Genomic DNA, 20,035 nt, shown 5'->3' on the forward strand with positions numbered 1-20,035 from the left:
GTGTCAATTCACTGCTTGTGCTGGGTTGAGGAGCACTTTCTTGCAAATCAACATAGTGTCCCGCAAAAACCCTGTACCTGACCTTGCAACGCCACCAGTTTCTATTGCCCCCTGAGAAGCATCCTCCTCCCATAAATATTCATCCCCATCATCCTCCTCCTCTTCTTCGTCCGCCACCTCGTCCAGGAGAGTTCCCTGAGCAGACAATGGCTGACTGTCAACAAGGCTTCCCTCCTCCTCGGCTGTAGACGCCTGCTCCTTAATGTGCGTCAAATTTTGCATCAGCAGACGCATTAGTGGGATGCTCGTGCTTATGATGGCGTCGTCTGCACTTACCAGCCGTGTGCATTCCTCAAAACACTGAAGGACTTGACAGAGATCTTGTAGCTTCGACCACTGCACAACAGACAACTCCATGTCTGCCATCCAAGTGCCTGCCCGTGTATGTGTATCCTCCCAAAAATTAATTACAGCACGCCTCTGTTCGCACAGCCTCTGAACAATGTGCAGTGTGGAGTTCCACCTTGTTGCAACGTCGATTATTAGGCGGTGCTGGGGAAGATGCAGCGATCGCTGATGGTTCAGCATACGGCTGGAGTGTACGGGCGACCGGCGGATGTGCGAGCAAAGTCTTCGCACTTTCAGGAGCAGGGCTGGTAACTCCGGATAATTTTTGAGGAAGCACTGCACCACCAAGTTCAAGGTGTGAGCCAGGCAAGGTATGTGTTTCAGTTCTGAAAGGGCTATGGCAGCCATAAAATTCCTTCCGTTATCACTGACTACCTTGCCTGCCTCAAGATGTACACTGCCCAGCCATGACTGAATTTGTTGCTGCAAGTACTCGGCCAGTACTTCCGCGGTGTGTCTGTTGTCGTCCAAACACTTCATTTGTAACACAGCCTGCTGACGCTTACCACTAGCTGTTCGATAATGGGACACCTCGTGTGCAACACTGGCAGCTGCGGATGGAGTGGTCGTGCGACTGCGCTCTGTGGACGAGCTTTCGCTTCTGTAGGAGAAGGAAGAGGAGGGGTGGCGAACGCCTACAGCCAACTGTTTCCTAGACCGTGGGCTAGGCAGAACTATCCCACTATGGCTGTCCCCTGTGGAGCCTGCATCCACATTAACCCAGTGCGCCGTGATGGACACGTTACGTCCCTGGCCATGCCTACTGGTCCATGCATCTGTTGTGAGGTGCACCTTTCCACTGAATGATTGCCTCAGTGTATGGACAATGCGGTCTTTGAGATGCTGGTGGAGGGCTGGGATGGCTTTTCTCGCAAAGAAGTGCCGACTGGGTAGGTCATAGCGTGGTACTGCGTAGGCCATCAGGTCTTTGAAAGCTTCGCTTTCAACCAACCAATAGGGCATCATCTCTAACGAGATTAGTATAGCAATGTGGGAGTTCAAATTACAGATAACTTTCGACTGATCATTCGGATCTTGGATAAAAAATTGCCACACTACACTCTTCCTACTATGGAATACCTTTTCAGGCATTGCACGCTGTGCTACTTTCATCGGATGGCCATGCTGTCCTAAAACTGTTTTTGACAAACGTTTTTGGCCTGATACGGGCCTGCCAGATGGCTGCTGCGGATCATTCTCCTCCGCTTCTGAGCTACTGGCAGCAGCACCCTCTTCCCCCAATGGCTGCCAATCTGGGTCAACAACTGGGTCATCTATCACCTCCTCTTCAATGTCATGTGCACCTTCCTCTGTGTCACCGTGTAAGGTGCTATAGCGTTCGGGACAGGGCACCATAGTCTCATCAGGGTCAGATTCTGGCTCAGTACACTGCCAGGGCAATGTAGTGATCTGAGTCAATGGAACAGCATAATCTAGCTGTGGCTGTGCATCAGCGCACTCCATGTCCGATTCATCTTGTAATGGGCAGTTAACAATTTCCCTTTCTAACCCAGGCATGGTATGTGTAAAGAGCTCCATGGAGTAACCTGTAGTGTCGCCTGACGTATCCTTCACTTTTGGTTTGGGTGAAGGACACAAGGAAATGTCTTGTTCCTGACCGGGAGCATCCACTGACGACTCGCTGCTTTTATATTTGGAACTTTCTGAAGAGGAGGCGAAAGAGCTAGAGGCTGAGTCAGCAAGGAAAGCCAAAACTTTTTCTTGCTGCTCCGGCTTTAAAAGCGGTTTTCCTACTCCCAGATAAGGGAGCCTTCAAGGCCTTGTGTAGCCAGACGATGACGCTGGCTCAACACCTCCAGCCTTAGGTGCTATTGTGCTTTTGCCACTACCACCAGATGGACCAGCTGGCAACCACCGCCCACGGGCTCTTCCACCAGACTTCCTCATTTTTTGGAAAATCTAACCAAAATAACAACCGTTATATGGTACTGTAAAACAAGGTAGAAGGTGTATATAAACTTGTTGAGAATTTAAATCTCCCTTTTTTTTTGTGGGAGGCTGAACCAAAACTTAGGCCCTGTGCATAAAACAACACAATTTAAGTGGCAGAAAGTAGCACTGAAGCACCTTATCTCCCATGCAAGCTAGTCCCCTGATGATCCTGCTTGCAAAGAAACGCGTTGGGACCTGGAAATAGGGAGAGTGCAGGGCATGTTGTACCTTAGGGGTAGATGTGGACTGTCCTTGTAAGGGCAGGAGCTCGGGGATTGAGATTTATTGATAGCCCCCCAGGGACTGACAGGGAATTGTCTCCTGATGTTGTGGCTTGAAGGATTTCTCCACCTAAGCGAATTGGGGCACCACCTTACCTATCCTCAGCAACTGGTGAGATTGTTCCAATATTACATTTGTGTACATATATTTTCCAATTGATCTTACCCCTCCCTTTATTTTGTGATAACTGCTAATACTAATGCAACCAAGGTTATCTGCTTATCTGTATTGGCATTTGATCAATGCTTCCTCTATAGGCATTATCTCCATTTAATCAGGTACCTTGGGTTGAGTGATAGGACACTGGACCACTGCCAGCGTCAGCACAAAAATCCTTAATAAGTACTAAATTTTGTATGGCATACTACTCCCCTGGACGAAGCTTAACCGCGAAACGCGCGTCGGGGTCCATTTACTGCTCTGCTGTTACAGGTAAACATACCTTCATCTCCCCCTATGTTTGTACATCATTAGCATGTGGTCAGTACACTAATACATAGTGGCACAAATCTTTATATCCATTACTATGCCCTATACTTGAGCACTACTATGTGGCCAGTATGTTAACTTATGTATAGTGACTCCATAGCCTACTTCTCTAGGGCTTATCTATATTTCTTAGGTTAATACACCTCTTTATTTTGCTTATATACATTCTGTAGCCCCAGTGTATACATGACATGCAACACTGACCCGTGCATTTCCATTTAGCCCATATTATGGAATATTGTGCATTTTAGCATTTTGGCTATTATTTGCTTGAACTATCTATAGACATTGTTTTTCTTTATTGGGCTTTATCTATTAGGGAACACTTTATGTTAAATAGGTGTATTTATATATGTATTTCTACAGCAGACAGTATATTTTCTGTTTTATGTTTCTCCACTGTATGTCATTTGGACTTTACCAGAATTTTTAATGTGTTATCAATAAAATTCTTCTTTTTAATTGGCATAAAGCTTCCGCTTTTGTTCTATTTTTGGATAGTTGCAAAGAAACGCGTTGGGACCTGGAAATAGGGAGAGTGCAGGGCATGTTGTACCTTAGGGGTAGATGTGGACTGTCCTTGTAAGGGCAGGAGCTCGGGGATTGAGATTTATTGATAGCCCCCCAGGGACTGACAGGGAATTGTCTCCTGATGTTGTGGCTTGAAGGATTTCTCCACCTAAGCGAATTGGGGCACCACCTTACCTATCCTCAGCAACTGGTGAGATTGTTCCAATATTACATTTGTGTACATATCTTTTCCAATTGATCTTACCCCTCCCTTTATTTTGTGATAACTGCTAATACTAATGCAACCAAGGTTATCTGCTTATCTGTATTGGCATTTGATCAATGCTTCCTCTATAGGCATTATCTCCATTTAATCAGGTACCTTGGGTTGAGTGATAGGACACTGGACCACTGCCAGCGTCTGCACAAAAATCCTTAATAAGTACTAAATTTTGTATGGCACATCCCCTGACAGGGTATACCCAGTAGTACTTTTTTATTGATACACTTTTTTTTTTTTTTTTTGGGTGACAGTTTATTTAATATATTCCTTTATTTGGTTATACATTAAAAGTTATGTTTTAATTCCTGCTTATGCTATGTTCTCGAGAATTTGAATCTCACTTTTTTTGGGGGGAGACTGAACCAAAACTCAGGCCCAGCGTATATAACAATGCAATATAAGTAGCAGAAAGTGGCTGGCTGTCATACGACAAACTAACAGGACTGAAGTATATCCACTTTGTGAGAATTTGAATCTCACTTTTTTTGGGGGAGACTGAACCAAAACTCAGGCCCGGTGTATAAAACACCACAATGTAAGTGGCAGAAAGTGGCTGGAAGATATACGAAAAAATACAAGGACTGTAGTACAATTTCAATCTCCCTACAATGACCTCAGGACAAGTATGGCAGCAATAAAAAGGACTGCTGCACACAAACGTGTGGACAAATAAACAAGATAACTGTGCAGAAAGGAGCAACAGGATTTTTGCTTTTAAAAAAGCAGTTGGTTTGCACAGCAGCATGCAAACAGCAATGCAGCTATCAGGGAGCCTTATAAGGCAGCCTATTAAGCTACAGAGCTGATGCACAAAGATAAAGCCTCCACTGTCCCTGCAAAAAAAAGTGGTGTTGGACAGTGGAAATCGCTACAGTACAATCAGTTTGGGGGTTAATCTTCCCTCCCTAACTATATCCCTTCTTCTGATAAAGCTGCAGCAACCTCTCCCTATGCCAAGATCGGCAGAAGTAAGATGGCGGTCGGCGTGCACACCCCTTTATAGCCCCTGTGACGCCGCAGAAAGCAAGCCAATCACTGTCATGCCCTTCTCTAAGATGGTGGGGACCGAGACCTATGTCATCACGCTGCCCACACTCTGCGCCCTCCTTCATTGGCTGAAAAATGGCGCTGAAAGCGTCATACGAAACGAGACTTTTCCGCGCAGATCGGCGACCTCATGGCCGATCCCATACTAGGATCGGATCAGGTTTCATGAAACACAGAAATACAGCGATACCGGAACACAGCAAAATACTTCCGGGACATAGTGCGCCGGCACATGCGCACTAATGCTTTTCGGCTTTGCCCGCAGTTGGGCAAAGCATACTGCACGTGCGCAAGGCAAGATTGCCTTGCGCAGGCGTGTTCTACGGAGGAAAGCGAATCAACTTCAAGACAATATTGCGGCCAGCGTGCGCCCAGCAGGAAAGGAAGGGGTGAATAAAACACCCGGAAACACTGCCCATCGGACCGAAAAAAGGGCCCGCCAAATTCAGGTGACAGGTTCCCTTTAAGAAGCCCTGCTACTCTACACTCATTACCTGTATTAATTGCACCTGTTTGAATTTGTTACCAGTATAAAAGACACCTTTCCATATACTCACTCAATCACACTCCAACCTCTCCACCATGGCCAGACCAAAAAGCTCTCTATTCCATGCAAGATGTCGCCTTGTTGGGTAAGGATGATTCTGAGAAAGGACAAGAATCAGCCTAGAACTACATGGTAGGACCTGGACAATGATCTGAAGAGAATTTGAACCACAAGCTCAAACATTACCATTAGTAACACACAATGCTGTCATGGATTAAAATCCTGCACGGCATGCTAGGTCCCCCTGCTCATGCCAGCACATAATAATAATAATAATAATTTTATTTATATAGCGCCAACATATTCCGCAGCGCTTTACAACTTATAGAGGGGACTTATACAGACAATAGACATTACAGCATAACAGAAATCACAGTTCAAAACAGATACCAGTAGGAATGAGGGCCCTGCTCGCAAGCTTACAATCTATGAGGAAAAGGGGAGACACGAGAGGTGGATGGTAACAATTGCTTTAGTTATTTGGACCAGCCATAGTGTAAGGCTCGGGTGTTCATGTAAAGCTGCATGAACCAGTTAACTGCCTAAGTATGTAACAGTACAGACACAGAGGCTATTAACTGCATAAAGTGTATGAGAACATGATGGAGGAACGTGATTATGTTGTTGTTTTTTATTAATAGGCCACACAGGGATAGTTAGGTTAATGCGTTGAGGCGGTAGGCCAATCTGAACAAATGAGTTTTTAGTGCACGCTTAAAACTGTGGGGATTGGGGATTAATTGTATTAACCTAGGTAGTGCATTCCAAAGAATCGGCACATGTCCAGGCCTGCTTGAAGTTCGCCAGTGATCATCTGGAGGATCCAGAGGAGGCATGGGAGAAGGTCATGTGGTCAGAGGAGACCAAAATAGAACTTTTTGGTATCAACTCTACTCGCCGTGTTTGGAGGAAGAAGGATGATTAGAATCACAAGAGTTTCAACCAAGAAACATGGTGGGATAAACATACTTTGGAGGTGCTTTTGTGCAAAGGGTACAGGATTACTGCTCTGTATTGAAGGGAGTATGGATGGGGTCATGTATTGTGAGATTTTGCCCAACAACCTCTTTCCCTGAGTAAGGGTATGTGCACACATTCAGGAATTTTCGCTATAAAAACGCATACATATGCATCCTATCATTTAGAATGCATTCCGCAATTTTTGTGCACCAGGAGACGGCCTCAGAGAAGCTACACCTCACTGATCACCAGGAGACGGTCTCAGGAACTACACCTCAGGTATCACCAGGAGACGGCCTCAGAGAAGCTACACCTCAGGTATCAGGAGGAGCCGGCCTCAGAAGCTACACCTCAGGTATCAGGAGGAGCCGGCCTCAGAGAAGCTACACCTCAGGTATCAGGAGGATCCGGCCTCAGAGAGAAGCTGCACTTCAGGTATCACCAGGAGCCAGCCTCAGAGAAGCTACACCTCAGGTATCACCAGGAGCCGGCCTCAGAAGCTACACCTCAGGTATCAGGAGGAGCCGGCCTCGGAGAAGCTACACCTCAGGTATCACCAGGAGCCGGCCTCAGAAGCTACACCTCAGGTATCAGGAGGAGCCGGCCTCAGAAGCTACACCTCAGGTATCAGGAGGAGCCGGCCTCGGAGAAGCTACACCTCAGGTATCACCAGGAGCCGGCCTCAGAAGCTACACCTCAGGTATCACCAGGAGCCGGCCTCAGAAGCTACACCTCAGGTATCAGGAGGAGCCGGCCTCGGAGAAGCTACACCTCAGGTATCACGAGGAGTCTCCCACATCGGAGCTACACCTCACTTACCACCAGGAGACGGCCTCAGAGAAGCTACACCTCACTTATCACGAGGAGTCTCCCACATAGGAGCTACACGTCACTCATCACCAGGAGCCGGCCTCAGAGAAGATATACCTCACTTACCACCAGGAGCCGGCCTCAGAGAAACTACTGTACACCTTATTTCTACAAAAGTTTAAAATAATACAAAAAAACGCTGTCAAAACTTTTCGCACAAACAGCAATGAGGGTGACATTGAAGCGGACCAGTATTCCACAGGCGAATGGAGAGATGTTGGAGGAGGATTTTCGACCAGAAGTCAGTCGTGCCCTGACATTCTCTCTACCCCTCTCCCTGCCACAGATAGTGGCCGCCCATCCCGTGAAGTGGGAGCGACCTCACCGGGGTTTCCTGCCCGCCCGGGGCCGCAGGGTTACGTCACGGCCACTCCCCGGTATAGGAGGACCCGTGAAGCAGGCAGGGGTAGCGCGTGAAACCCCGGAGATGAATGGTAACAGCAACGCGCGGTCTCGTCATGAGTGCGCAGGCACGAAGGAGGGGTGGGACTGGCTGCCAGCGGCGTGAGCTCGGCTCTCTCGGCCGCCATTTTACAACAGCCACACTCCGCCGGACAAGGAGCTGCTGCAACCACACGAGGGGCGCGCTCGTCCGACACCCTGACCCCCATAAACAGCATAGGCAGCCCGGACACAGGCAGCACCCGCCCGGATCGGGACAGGTAAGCCGCCAGTGCTGCAGACACTTCCCTGTCATGCTCGTTTTGCGGCCGGAGCCGGCAACTCTGGAAAATGGATTCCAGTAGGAGCACGTTGGCGGCGGGGTGGGAGGACGCGGGTTTGCATTCTGTCCTGCGCCCTCCCATAGTTGTGGCGGAGTGCAGCATGTGGCCAGCATGGCGGGTCGTGCAGCAGGGCCGACTCTCCCACAGCAGACAGTGTGCAGAGCGGAGCCTCCATGCTGTCAGTAGGCCCGGGAGGAGCTATTGTCTGGCTCCGCATGGGGCAGCGGCGCCCGGTGGGCTGGCAGTGTGTGCGGGCCTGCCGCCGCCCGGTGTGCTGGCAGTGTGTGCGGGCCTGCCGCCGCCGGAGGAGCCGAGCACGTGTTTGCTGCAGGCTCCGGGCCCGGCCTAGTGCCGTCCTGTGGGTGGGGAGCGGACAGGCGCTTTGTTCCCTGTGTGTGCAGGCGGGCGGGAATCCAGCCCAGCCACGGTGCCGGGATGATGGACAGCTCTGTGACAGGCTCCTGCCGCTTCTGCAGAAAGTTCCCAGCTCTCAGTAGCGGCCACGTTGGAAGGCAGTGTCCCCCAGAGTGAATGTGCCCTCTAATTCTGCATGCACAACTGGTCGCCATTAATGACCCTGATTATTGCATTTGTACAGATATCTGGAGCTATGGCCGCTGAACATGTTAATGGGAATGGTACAGAAGAGCCCATGGATACTTATGCTGCAGTAGCCCCGTCAGTGCATTTGCAGACTTTGCTTGATGCTGGTTTACCACAGAAAGTTGCTGAAAAACTAGATGAAATTTACATTTCAGGTAAGACCTAGCTCTTCCAAAAGGGGCTTCTATTTTGGCTTTATTTTCTTCATTGGATTTTGTCTAAATTAGCAACTTTTTGTGGTTTCCAAGACATGGGAGCTGCAGATATAATTTTGGTGTCCCGTCCCATCCCTTCTTTAACCCCTTCAGTGCTTGAGGTGTCTTCAATGCATTGCTCTGCAGTGTATGACAGAATCTCTGCCAGTGAAGGGGTTTGCATATAACATTTAGAAGAGTTGTCCGACCGCTCGTTTCTGCATGGGTAGGAGAGCGGCTCTGATTACTGATGTCATCAGTGCTGCTCACCGCCAGATCATGCACCCATCTGCTTAGGATAGGTGCACATGTCCTGGTAGATGTGTGCAGAAGAAATGTCATCAGTGCTGCTCACCTCCTAGTGAAGAAAGTGAGTGATAAAAGCTTCAATAATTCAGGTTTAAGGGGTTGTTCCACAGTAACATTTCCACCTGCTCAATTGTATCTGATTTCAGGGAGTCTCAAATCATAAAAACAGGGGCTCCGATATTCTGTGGTCACACATGAGCTGTACCGCTCCATTCATCTTCTAAGGGGCTGACTAAGATAGTCATACAATACCTGGCCACCTTCGTCACTCCCATAGACAGTGAATAGAGAAGCAGAGAACTGTGGTTGCTGCTCCATTCAAACTTGCAGTATATGGGTCCCAGCAGTCAGGCACCCGTCACCTATTCAAAACCAATAAATCAGCTTAACACATTGTGCCTCCCGTATTTAAAAAAAGGCCTGCCATTAAAATTGGTGGGCTAAACTGTGTGTGTGGTCGAAGTGTATTAATGTCCTCACTGATCGCTGCATTCCCTGATTTCCAGCTCAAGTCCTCTTCTGGGTCATGACACGACTATTTCGACTCTCTGGGTCACACTGGGGCTTGTGTGGCCCAGAAGTCGATGTTACAATGCAAGTTTATTAAGCATCGGTGTTGTATGTAAGTCTATGTACAATGTAATGGTCGCCTCGTGATCCAGAAGAGCCAGAATGGCGCTGGAAACTGGGGAAGACTGCGATCTGTGAGTATATTAATGAGTTTATATTAATGCACTTGTGCTAAATATACTTTCATGAAGGTTTAGCTCATGAACATTTTAATGGGATTGCTTTTTTAAGGCGTCATAAAAATAAAATAGAGCCTGTACATCAGAAACACTTTTAAACCAGATCACTTGTACCCTCTTTTTTGCATAAAGAAAAGGGCAGTGTGTGCCTGTCACTTAGAATCATTATCTTTCAGTGATGGAACCTACATGTGTCATTATGGACCTGTCATTGTCTATTTTTGACACCAGTTTAGTGTTTTCCAAATTTCTGTCAGAGACTGTTCAGATTTACTAGGTGAAGTATAGATGTCTCAGTTGATAAGTCAGCTACAGTTTGTTTAGATCAAATACCCCTATTCTCCATTTCTGTAGCTAGATTAGTGTTTACTGAATTGATGATCTTCTGCAGCCCATGGCCTGCATGAAGTGCATCTTTAAAAATATTAGGAGATATACATGTGGCCGCGCTAAGAGTATAGCTGTTATTTTAAGAGGACTTCGCTAAGGCTCCGTTCACATTAGCGTTGTGCGACGCAGCGTCGGGCGCTGCTGCGGCGACGCATGCGTCATGCGCCCCTATATTTAACATGGGGGCGCATGGACATGCATTGCACTTGCGTTTTGTGATGCATGCGTCACTGCGGCGCACGCGTCAGGGCGCAGAGGACGCAGCAAGTTGCATTTTTTTGTGCGTCCAAAATCAAGCAAAAAAAGGACGCATGCGTCGCAAAACAATGCGTTTTGCATGCGTTGCCGATGCGTCGCCGACGCAACAACGCAAATGTGAACGTAGCCTTAGAAGCTGCCTGACAATTTACTAAAACGTGTTGTGACTTATTCTGTTGTATCAAACTGGAGAAATTCGTGGATGTCACCAGCGCTGCTGTACAAATCACGATCCACACGGTTGTATGAAAGAGTTGATGGGTTTATTCACTCAACGTGTTTCGTAGTCATAATGACTTCGAAACGTGTTGAGTGAATAAACCATCAAATTTTTTTCTTACAACCGTGTGGATCATGATTTGTAGAGCAGCGCAGGTGACATCCACGAATTTCTTCAGTTTGATACAACGTTCTTTGGTCATCGGATCCTTTGACCAGTGGATCTGCAGCAGCTGTCAACTCTGAGGGTATGTGCACACGTTGCAGACTTCCTGCAGATCTGCAGCGTTTTTTCCACACAAACTGCAGATCCGCAAGTTATTAACAGTACAATGTAAATCAATGGCAAAAAAAAATGCTGTGCTAATGTTGCAGAAAAATCTGCACGGAAAACGCAGCAGATTCAAAAAAGGACCATGTCAATTCTTTTTGCAGATCTGCTGCGTTTCTGCACCCATTCCGTAATAGAAATCTGCAGGGGTAAAAAAAAAAGAAATCCGCACAAATCTGCAACGTGTGCACATATCAAAAAAAGGCAAAGATTCTGACCTGCGTTTTCTGCCAAGAAATGCAGAATCTGCACAGAAAATTCCACAGTCAAATCTGCAACGTGTGCATATAGCCCGAGTTTCCATGCTCTAAAGTGAAGATATGTCAGGTGAGTGCAATACCTTACAATCTCCACCTGATAAGACCCTATTTGCGCTCATTTTTTTTCTTTCTCTCCTACAGTATTTCTTATTGACTAAGGTCTCTTTCACTTCCATTTTTTACAATCCGTCAAAATGTTGAAAAGACTGATCCTGTGCAGATTGTAAAAAAACAAAACAAAAAAAAACTGGTGCACTGGGTCTGGTTTTTTTTTTTTTTTGACAGATCCGTCGAGGCTATGTGCACACGTTGTGTATGCATCTTCGCTGCGTTTTTCCGCAGCGAAAACGCATACACAGCCCAGGTTAAAAATAATTATAAAAAATAGTGATATTCTTACCTTCCGGCGTCCCCCGCAGCCTTCCCGCGGCCTTCACGATGCTCGCAATGCTGCCGGCAGCTCCCGTTCCCAGTAATGCCTTGCGAGCAATTGACCTGTGATGACGTAGCGGTCTCACGAGACCGCTACGTCATCGGATCATTTGCTCGCAAGGTATTACTGGGAATGGAAGCTGCCGGCAGCATCGCGAGCAATCGGGAAGGCTACGGGGGACGCCAGAAGGTAAGAATATCACGATTTTATTTTTTTATTTTTAAGATATCTTTTTACTATTAATGCAGCATTAATAGTAAAAAAAGAGAGCGAGAGAGAATTTCTCTTCCTCACGTTCTCAGTTTCAAAAGACGGCATCCGTCGCTGGATTCCTGCTTTTGACAGTCAGCGACTGATCCTGCATCCATAGGCTTCCATTGCACAAGGGAAAAATAAGCAGCATGAGATTTCAGGAATCTTTCACTTTGGTACTGTAAGGCCATGTGCCCACGTTGCGTTTTTTTCCACTGCGGAAACGCTTACAAAAACCCTTACAAAACATCACATTATTTTTAATAGAATTCCGCATTGTTGTGCCTATGTTGTTCTTTTCCACAGTGGAAACGCATTGCGGAAAAAAAATGCAGCATGTTCATTAATTTTGCAGATTTTAGGAGATTTTGGCGCTATATAATTGTATTGGGACGCATGGGGGAAAAAAAATTCTAGAAAAACGTTAGCGGATTTCCTGCCAAGGGAGTCTGGTTTTGATGAGAAATTCTGCTTACATTCTGCAACGTGGGCACATAGCCTTAGTGCTGTGTTTTTTCCCATGAGAAATAATGCAGTGTGTGAAGAAACCAGAAGTGTCTTCAAAGTGTCCCACCATTGACACTTCAACCAATGCAGCTATATGGCTCCTGTGCCCTTCATTTGAATGGAGTGGTGATCATGAATGCACTCTGCCATGTTCTTCATTAACCCCTTTGAGACAAAACTTTTTTGCGTATGTTTTTCGCTCCCTTTCTTCCCAGAGTCATAACTTTTTTTTTCTGTCAATATGGCCATGTGAGGGCTTGTTTTTTGCAGGACAAGTTGTACTTTTGAATGACACAATTGGTTTTACCATATCGTCTATTCAAAAACGGGAAAAAAATTCAAAGTGCGGCGAAATTGCAAAAAAGTGCCTTTCCACAACGTTTTTTTTTTTACCATATTCACCAAATGCTAAAACTGACCTGCCATTATGATTCTCTAGGTCATGACGAGCTCATAGACACCAAACATGTCGAGGTTCTTTTTTATTTAAGTGGTGACAAAAAAATCCAAAGTTTGTTTAAAAATAAAAAAAAAATATTGCTCCATTTTCCGATACCAGGAGAGTCTCAATTTTTGTGATGTTGGGTTGGATGAGGGCTTATTTTTTGCGTGCAGAGCTGACTGTTTTAATGATAGTGTTTTTTCTTATTATGCCGTTTAGCGATCAGGCTAATCCTTTTTTTTTTTTTTTCTTTAAATTGATGTGGCAGATTCTGAACGCGTGATACCAAATGTGTATGTCTGATTTTTTTTTTTTTTTTTTTTTTTCTCTTCAAAATATATATTACGGTATATTTTAAATGGGACGAAATATATATATTGCTTTGAGCGCCGACCACCAAGCAGCCCTCATAGCATTCCAGCAGTGACAACTATAGAAGTCTCCAGAAAACATGCTGACCCATCGGTGACCCCCGATCACGTGATGGGAGTAACTGATGGGCGATTGCCAGAAATGCATGTTAAATGCTGCTGTCGGCGGCATTCAACGGGTTAATAGCCGCGGGTGTATAGCGATTCCATCCGCAGCTGTCTCGGGCACATGTCAGCTGTTCAATACAGCTGACATGTCCCGGTAAAGATGTGGGCTAGTACGGCGCATGTCGTGAAAAGGTTAAGTGGGACTGATGGAGATGGCAAAATGCCGTACTACTGGTGGGAGTCCCAACGTGAAATTGTGGAACGATTCCTTTAAGTCTTAATTTTAGATTAGGGACAGTCAAGCTTTTTCCTTGAACATGTAGTTGTTAAAATTGGTGGGATGCGTTGACAAATGAATAGACAATTACAGAAGCCAGGTAGGTGATTATGGCCCATTATAATAGTATTTTAATAGGATATCCATACTTTTTTTCCAGGGATTTGTGTGTATCAGTAATACCACCTGAAGTATGTGTACCCTGGATGTTATGTTTGCAGGCTGAATTGAGTATCTTGTCATTTGTGATGTCGGAGGGATCCATTGGGAGGACTTCCCAATCTATGCTGCTGATGGAAGATTTTGGGGTGTGTGTGTACACGTACGCACACTGATCCATTCTCATTTCTCTTTTTAAAACGGATCTGTGCGTCTGACCTGTGAAGCTTGGAGCATGTACTATTATCCGTTTTGAAGATCTCGCTTGGCTGTTAGCCTACGGAGATCTGTTAAACATGGAGGATAAACTGAATACGTTCCTTATACTTCAGTAATGTTCCATTTGTGCTTCATCATTTGTTTTACACTGATTTATTAAAAAAATCTATACTGTGTGATAAGGGATGAATTGCTTATCACTGGTGCTATGACTGCTGGGCCTCTAGCGATCCTGAAACGAGGATCCTTGGTATAGGCAGTGCAGCAAACGCCACACATGCGCTCATCTGATTCATTCAGGATGGTTTTTTTTCTTCTTTTCTTAATAAGAATAACCCTTTAAGGCGTAAGTTCACACCCTTTTTTTTTATTTTTTATTTAATTTGTTTATAAAAACTAAAAGTTTAATTTCAGAAATCTCATGCACAGACTACCGTATATACCTGAGTATAAGCCGACCAGAGTATAAGCCGATTTCCCCCCCCCCCCTAATTTTGCCACAAAAAAATGGGAAAACCTAATGACTCGCGTATAAGCCTAGGGTGGAAAATGCAGCAGCTACCAGTAAATGTTAAAAGTAAAAATAGATACCAGTAAAATTAATTGAGACGTCAGTAGGTAAAGTGTTTTTGAATATCCATATTGAAACAGGAGCCCTAGATAATGCTCCATAAAGTTTGATGGCCCCATAAGATGCTCCATATTAAAATATGCCCCATATAATCCTGCATAAAGGTTAATAATGGCCCCATAAGATGCTCCATACAGACACTTGCCCCATTTGCTGTTGCTGCGATAACAAAAAAAAAAAAAAAAATCATACTCGCCTCTGTCGCTCAGGCCCCCGGCACTTTCAATATTCACCTGACTTCTTTCCGGCGCCACTCCATCTTCAGCGTCTTCTGCACTAATGTTCAGGCAGAGGGCGGCGCGCACTAACCACGTCACCGCACCCCCTGACCTGAGCGTCACTGCAGAAGGCGCTGAAGACTGAGTGGTGCCGGAACGAGGAGCAGGTGAATATTGCGCTGCGCTCCCCTCCCCGTTATACTCGCCTGCTCCTGGCGCGGTGCAGTCCAGGCTTCCCTGGCGCCACAGCTTCTTCCTGTATTGAGCAGTCACTGTTACCGCTCATTACAGTAATGAATATGCGGCTCCACCCCTAGGGGAGGTGGAGCCGCATATTCATTACTGTAAGGCCGGCGTCACACTGGCGAGTTTTACGGACGTAAGAGCGCAGAAACTACGTCCGTAAAACTCGCATTACATACGGCACAATGCTTCTCAATGGGGCTGCTCCTATTAGCCGTATATTACGGTTCAGTATTATACGGCTTTCTACGGCCGTACAAAATCGCAGCATGCTGCGTTTGTCAGCGTATTGCGCAAAAAAAATCGCTAATGAAAGTCTATGGGGGCGAGAAAAATACGGATTCCACACGGACCAGCAGTGTGACTTGCGAGAAATACGCAGCGGTGTTAGTGAAAAGTCGGTAATTCAATTGCCGGCTTTTCATTTCTCCTGCACAAACCCGACAGGATATGAGACATGGTTTACATACAGTAAACCATCTCATATCCCCTTTTTTTTTTGCATATTCCACACTACTAATGTTAGTAGTGTGTATGTGCAAAATTTCAGCGCTGTAGCTGCTGAAATAAAGGGTTAAATGGCGGAAAAAATTGGCGTGGGCTCCCGCGCAATTTTCTCCGCCAGAATGGTAAAGCCAGTGACTGAGGGCAGATATTAATAGCCAGGAGAGGGTCCATGGTTATTGGCCCCCCCGTGGCTAAAAACATCTGCCTCCAGCCACCCCAGAAAAGGCACATCTGGAAGATGCGCCTATTCTGGCACTTGGCCACTCTCTTCCCACTCCCTGTAGCGTGGGCTATGGGGTAATGAAGGGTTAATGCCACCTTGCTATTGTAAGGTGACATTAAGCCAGATTAATAATGGAGAGGCGTCAATTATGTCACCTATCCATTATTAATCCAATTGTATGAAAGGGTTAAAAAACACACACACACATGATTTTAAAATAGTTTAATGCAATAAACACAGCGGTTGTTGTAATAATTTATTGTTCTCTCATTCCATTTGCTGACCCTCGCTTGGCAAAATAATAAACGCACAAGATACATACCTTCTGGTGAACCGTCTCGTCCCACGAAGTAATCCATCTGAAGAGGTTAACTAATATTACAGGCAGGAGCCCTGCTAATGCAGCGGTGCTCCGTGCCTGTAATCCCCGGCGAATGAATGAAATGTAGGTCATTGACCTACATTTCCTTCAGTCGCGGTGATGCGCCCCCTGGTGGATGTCCTCATATGACCTGGAGCGTGGGAAAAAGTTCCCAGGCTGCAGTTCATGAGAACATCCAGCAGGGGCGCATCACCGCGACTCAATGCAAGTACAGATCCTGCTTTCCTTTCAGCACCCGGGGATTACAGGCACGAGCGAGTGGTTTATCGCAGCTCTGCCTGTAATATTAGTTAACCCCTTCAGATGGATTACTTCGTGGGACGAGACGGTTCACCAGAAGGTATGTATCTTGTGCGTTTATTATTTTTCCAAGCGAGGGTGTTCCTGATGGATTGAGAGAATAAATTATTACAACAACCGCTGTGTTTATTGCATTAAACTACTTTTAAATCATGTGTGTGTGTGTTTTTTAACCCTTTCCAACAATTGGATTAATAATGGATAGGTGTCATAATTGACGCCTCTCCATTATTAATCTGGCTTAATGTCACCTTACAATAGCAAGGTGGCATTAACCCTTCATTACCCCATAGCCCACAGCTACAGGGAGTGGGAAGAGAGTGGCCAAGTGCCAGAATAGGCGCATCTTCCAGATGTGCCTTTTCTGGGGTGGCTGGGGGCAGATGTTTTTAGCCACGGGGGGGCCAATAACCATGGACCCTCTCCTGGCTATTAATATCTGCCCTCAGTCACTGGCTTTACCATTCTGGCGGAGAAAATTGCGTGGGAGCCCACGCCAATTTTTTCCGCCATTTAACCCTTTATTTCAGCAGCTACAGCGCTGAAATTTTGCACATACACACTACTAACATTAGTAGTGTGGAATATGCAAAAAAAAGGGGATATGAGATGGTTTACTGTATGAAAACCATGTCTCATATCCTGTCGGGTTTGTGCAGGAGAAATGAAAAGCCAGCAATTGAATTACCGGCTGTTCACAGATATCGCGCTGAATGAAATCTAAATACAGAATATATATATGTGTCTCAATGACATATATATATATATATATATATATATATATATATATATATATATATATATATATATATATATATATATATATATATATATATATATATATATATACTGTATATATGTTTTGAGCACATAAATCCATTAGATGTCGGTTTTGCAAGCCTGCGCGAAAATCTCGCAGTGCGGATGCCATACGGATTACATACGGAGGATGCCATGCGCAAAATACGCTGACACACCCTGGTTACGGATCACTATTTTGGGAACATTTCTCCGTATTACGGCCGTAGTACGGACGTAAAAAACGGACCGTATTGTCTTACGCCGAGTGTGACGCCGGCCTATTGAGCGATACCCTGTGACCGCTCAGTACAGGAAGAAGCTGCCGCGCCAGGAGTAGGTGAGTATAATTAGACAGCCCCCGCTCCCCCTCCCCTGCCGACCCCCGGGTATGACTGGAGTATAATCCGAGAGGGGGACTTTCAACCCAAAAAAATGGGCTGAAAATCTCGGCTTATACTCGAGTATATACGGTAGTTTGTTTTTTTTTTGTTTTTTTTGTTTTTTTTTTATTTCCGCTCCTGACTGAATTGGAAAACTAGTGCTTTTTTTAATTATTTATTATAATAATAATATTAATTATGCAGCATAACTATTCTTTCAACTTTTTTGCAGCATTTTCACCCATAGACTGCAATGGGAAAGGAAAAACGCCACTCCGTGTTTCAGTTTTCAGTGAATAAAACAAACTACTAAATACATACTGTAGACGAAACACGCATGTAATCCGCACTGAATAAAGAGCATCGAAAACACTGAAACGGGCATTTTGAGTGGAGCACATTTACTGCCAAGACGGCAGGTTTTTTTATTTTGCTGCAGCAAAAAAAATTGCAAAAATTTCTGTGTACCTGGCCTAAGGCCAGGTTCACATTGCGTTAACAGCAGCCCGTTCAACACCTGTGTTAAACGGGCTGCGTTAATGCAAGTGCCAACATGCCATTGCGCTAGCGCAGATAGAGCATCTGCTAGCTCTATCTGCGCTAGCGGTGACAGACCCGGAAACGCAGCAGCCCGCGTCCTAGGGTCTGTCACTCAATGACGGCACATCGCTAGCGCCCACCCATTTTAGGCGTGCGCTAGTGATGCGCCCGAAATAGTGCTTAATGGCAGCGTTAACGGACTGCGTTACACTGCGTTATCCCGCGGTGTGACGCAGTCCGTCTAACAGACTGCTTACATGTAATGTGAACCCAGCCTAAGAGTGAAAGGGTACATATAAGTTAAGGCAGTTTACAGTCTTTAGTGGTTATATATATCTATATCTGAGATCCTGTGGAGGGCTAGGAATTTAATACTCTTGTAAGCAAGCAATCTGCTTTCTGCTTTAATTTTTCAAGCTGTTACTAGTAAAAGTTGTTCCAGCGATTTCTATGAGAAATTAGACAGAATGGGACAGCAGAAGTTGGGGGTCCCCCCTGTATCTGGCATCAGTTGTTACCTGCTTGCCTATTTGAATTAGCACTTAATTTTTTTTTTTTTTTTTTTTTAATGAAAATGTAACCTGATGGTGTCTATCCTACCAAAGCTTACTTCAGATGTTACTGGCTGATTGATATGCTAAGCAGATGCCGTGAGTTGTGATTGGCATTCCTAGCTATGTAAGATATCCAAATAGGGATTCAGGTCCATAGCAGTTGGTACTTGAATTGTGAAATTGTCAGGGTTGCATCTAAATTGGTAAATTTTGTCTCTAACAAGGTTTTTAGGAGTGAATAGCTTTTCAAGTTATGAGTCTGAGACACTATTTCTGTAAGAGTACATGGACTGTAAATTAGAGATGTTGTCCATGATCCGTAATGGGCAAAATATAGTAGGGTTTTCTGGAGTATTTTTCATTAAATTATATTAAGCCATGATCTTGAAAAAACATGGTATATGGGGACATATCTAATTTTTAGACCGTATTAATTCAGTCCTTGTCAATTGTGAAACTGGCTGCTTAAATTAACTACAGTCAAAGGTGGATTTTACTTGCCTGAGCAATCGCAGCCCCTTCCATCCTATACATTTGTGAGGTGTTGACTCACAGAACCCTACTAATACCTGCAATTTCTCATTGACATACCTGAAGTCTTAAACAGAGCATTTTACAGCAAATATGAGTGTGTGAATGTAATGTGTGTATCTGTTGAGGTTTGCATGCTTGGCGTTTTCTCGATTCGTTGTCTGTGACTAGCAGAGTACAATGCTCAGCTTTCTCCTGCAGGCTCAGACAATGAATGGAGTGAAGGTTGAGCATGCAAATCTCCATTCAAGATAGGGCTGCAGATCCTGGTATTGGTCCCAGTGGCCAGACCACCAATGATGGGCAAGTATTCCCTATCTAAATGGGAGATAATCCCCTAAACTTGATGTGTTATATTCCTGATGTTTTTAACACTGCAAAGGATAGGATAAGCTTTGTAACTTATTAACCTGTGAAAGTACTGTAAAAACAGATACATGAATGGCACACTGATGCAAACCACTGGCACCGGTTTTTTTTTTTTTTTCCCATGTCCATATTTAAACGTGTATATGTGAATGAGGTCAAGGGAGCTTCACCCGAACCAAACCGTGGGCAGCATGAATTGCA

General features: G+C 45.2%; 1 protein-coding gene across 8 annotated transcripts in view; it reads left to right on the plus strand.

The window, feature by feature from the left end:
* The first annotated feature begins 7,631 nt into the window (after positions 1-7,631).
* Positions 7,632-20,035, plus strand: part of SYNCRIP (synaptotagmin binding cytoplasmic RNA interacting protein) — a 99,023-nt gene continuing 86,619 nt past the window's right edge. Inside the window, exons 1-2 of one of the 8 annotated variants that reach the window (XM_077289772.1) lie at positions 7,632-8,011; positions 8,673-8,832. In XM_077289772.1, the coding sequence (XP_077145887.1) occupies positions 7,781-8,011; positions 8,673-8,832 (391 nt within the window). In that variant the 5' untranslated portion in view covers positions 7,632-7,780. The remainder of the gene's footprint in view (positions 8,012-8,672; positions 8,833-20,035) is intronic. The other 7 variants (XM_077289774.1, XM_077289777.1, XM_077289776.1 and 4 more) reach the window with 7 other exon arrangements.

Source organism: Ranitomeya variabilis, chromosome 2 (genome assembly GCF_051348905.1).
Source record: "Ranitomeya variabilis isolate aRanVar5 chromosome 2, aRanVar5.hap1, whole genome shotgun sequence".
Lineage (NCBI taxonomy): Eukaryota > Metazoa > Chordata > Amphibia > Anura > Dendrobatidae > Ranitomeya > Ranitomeya variabilis.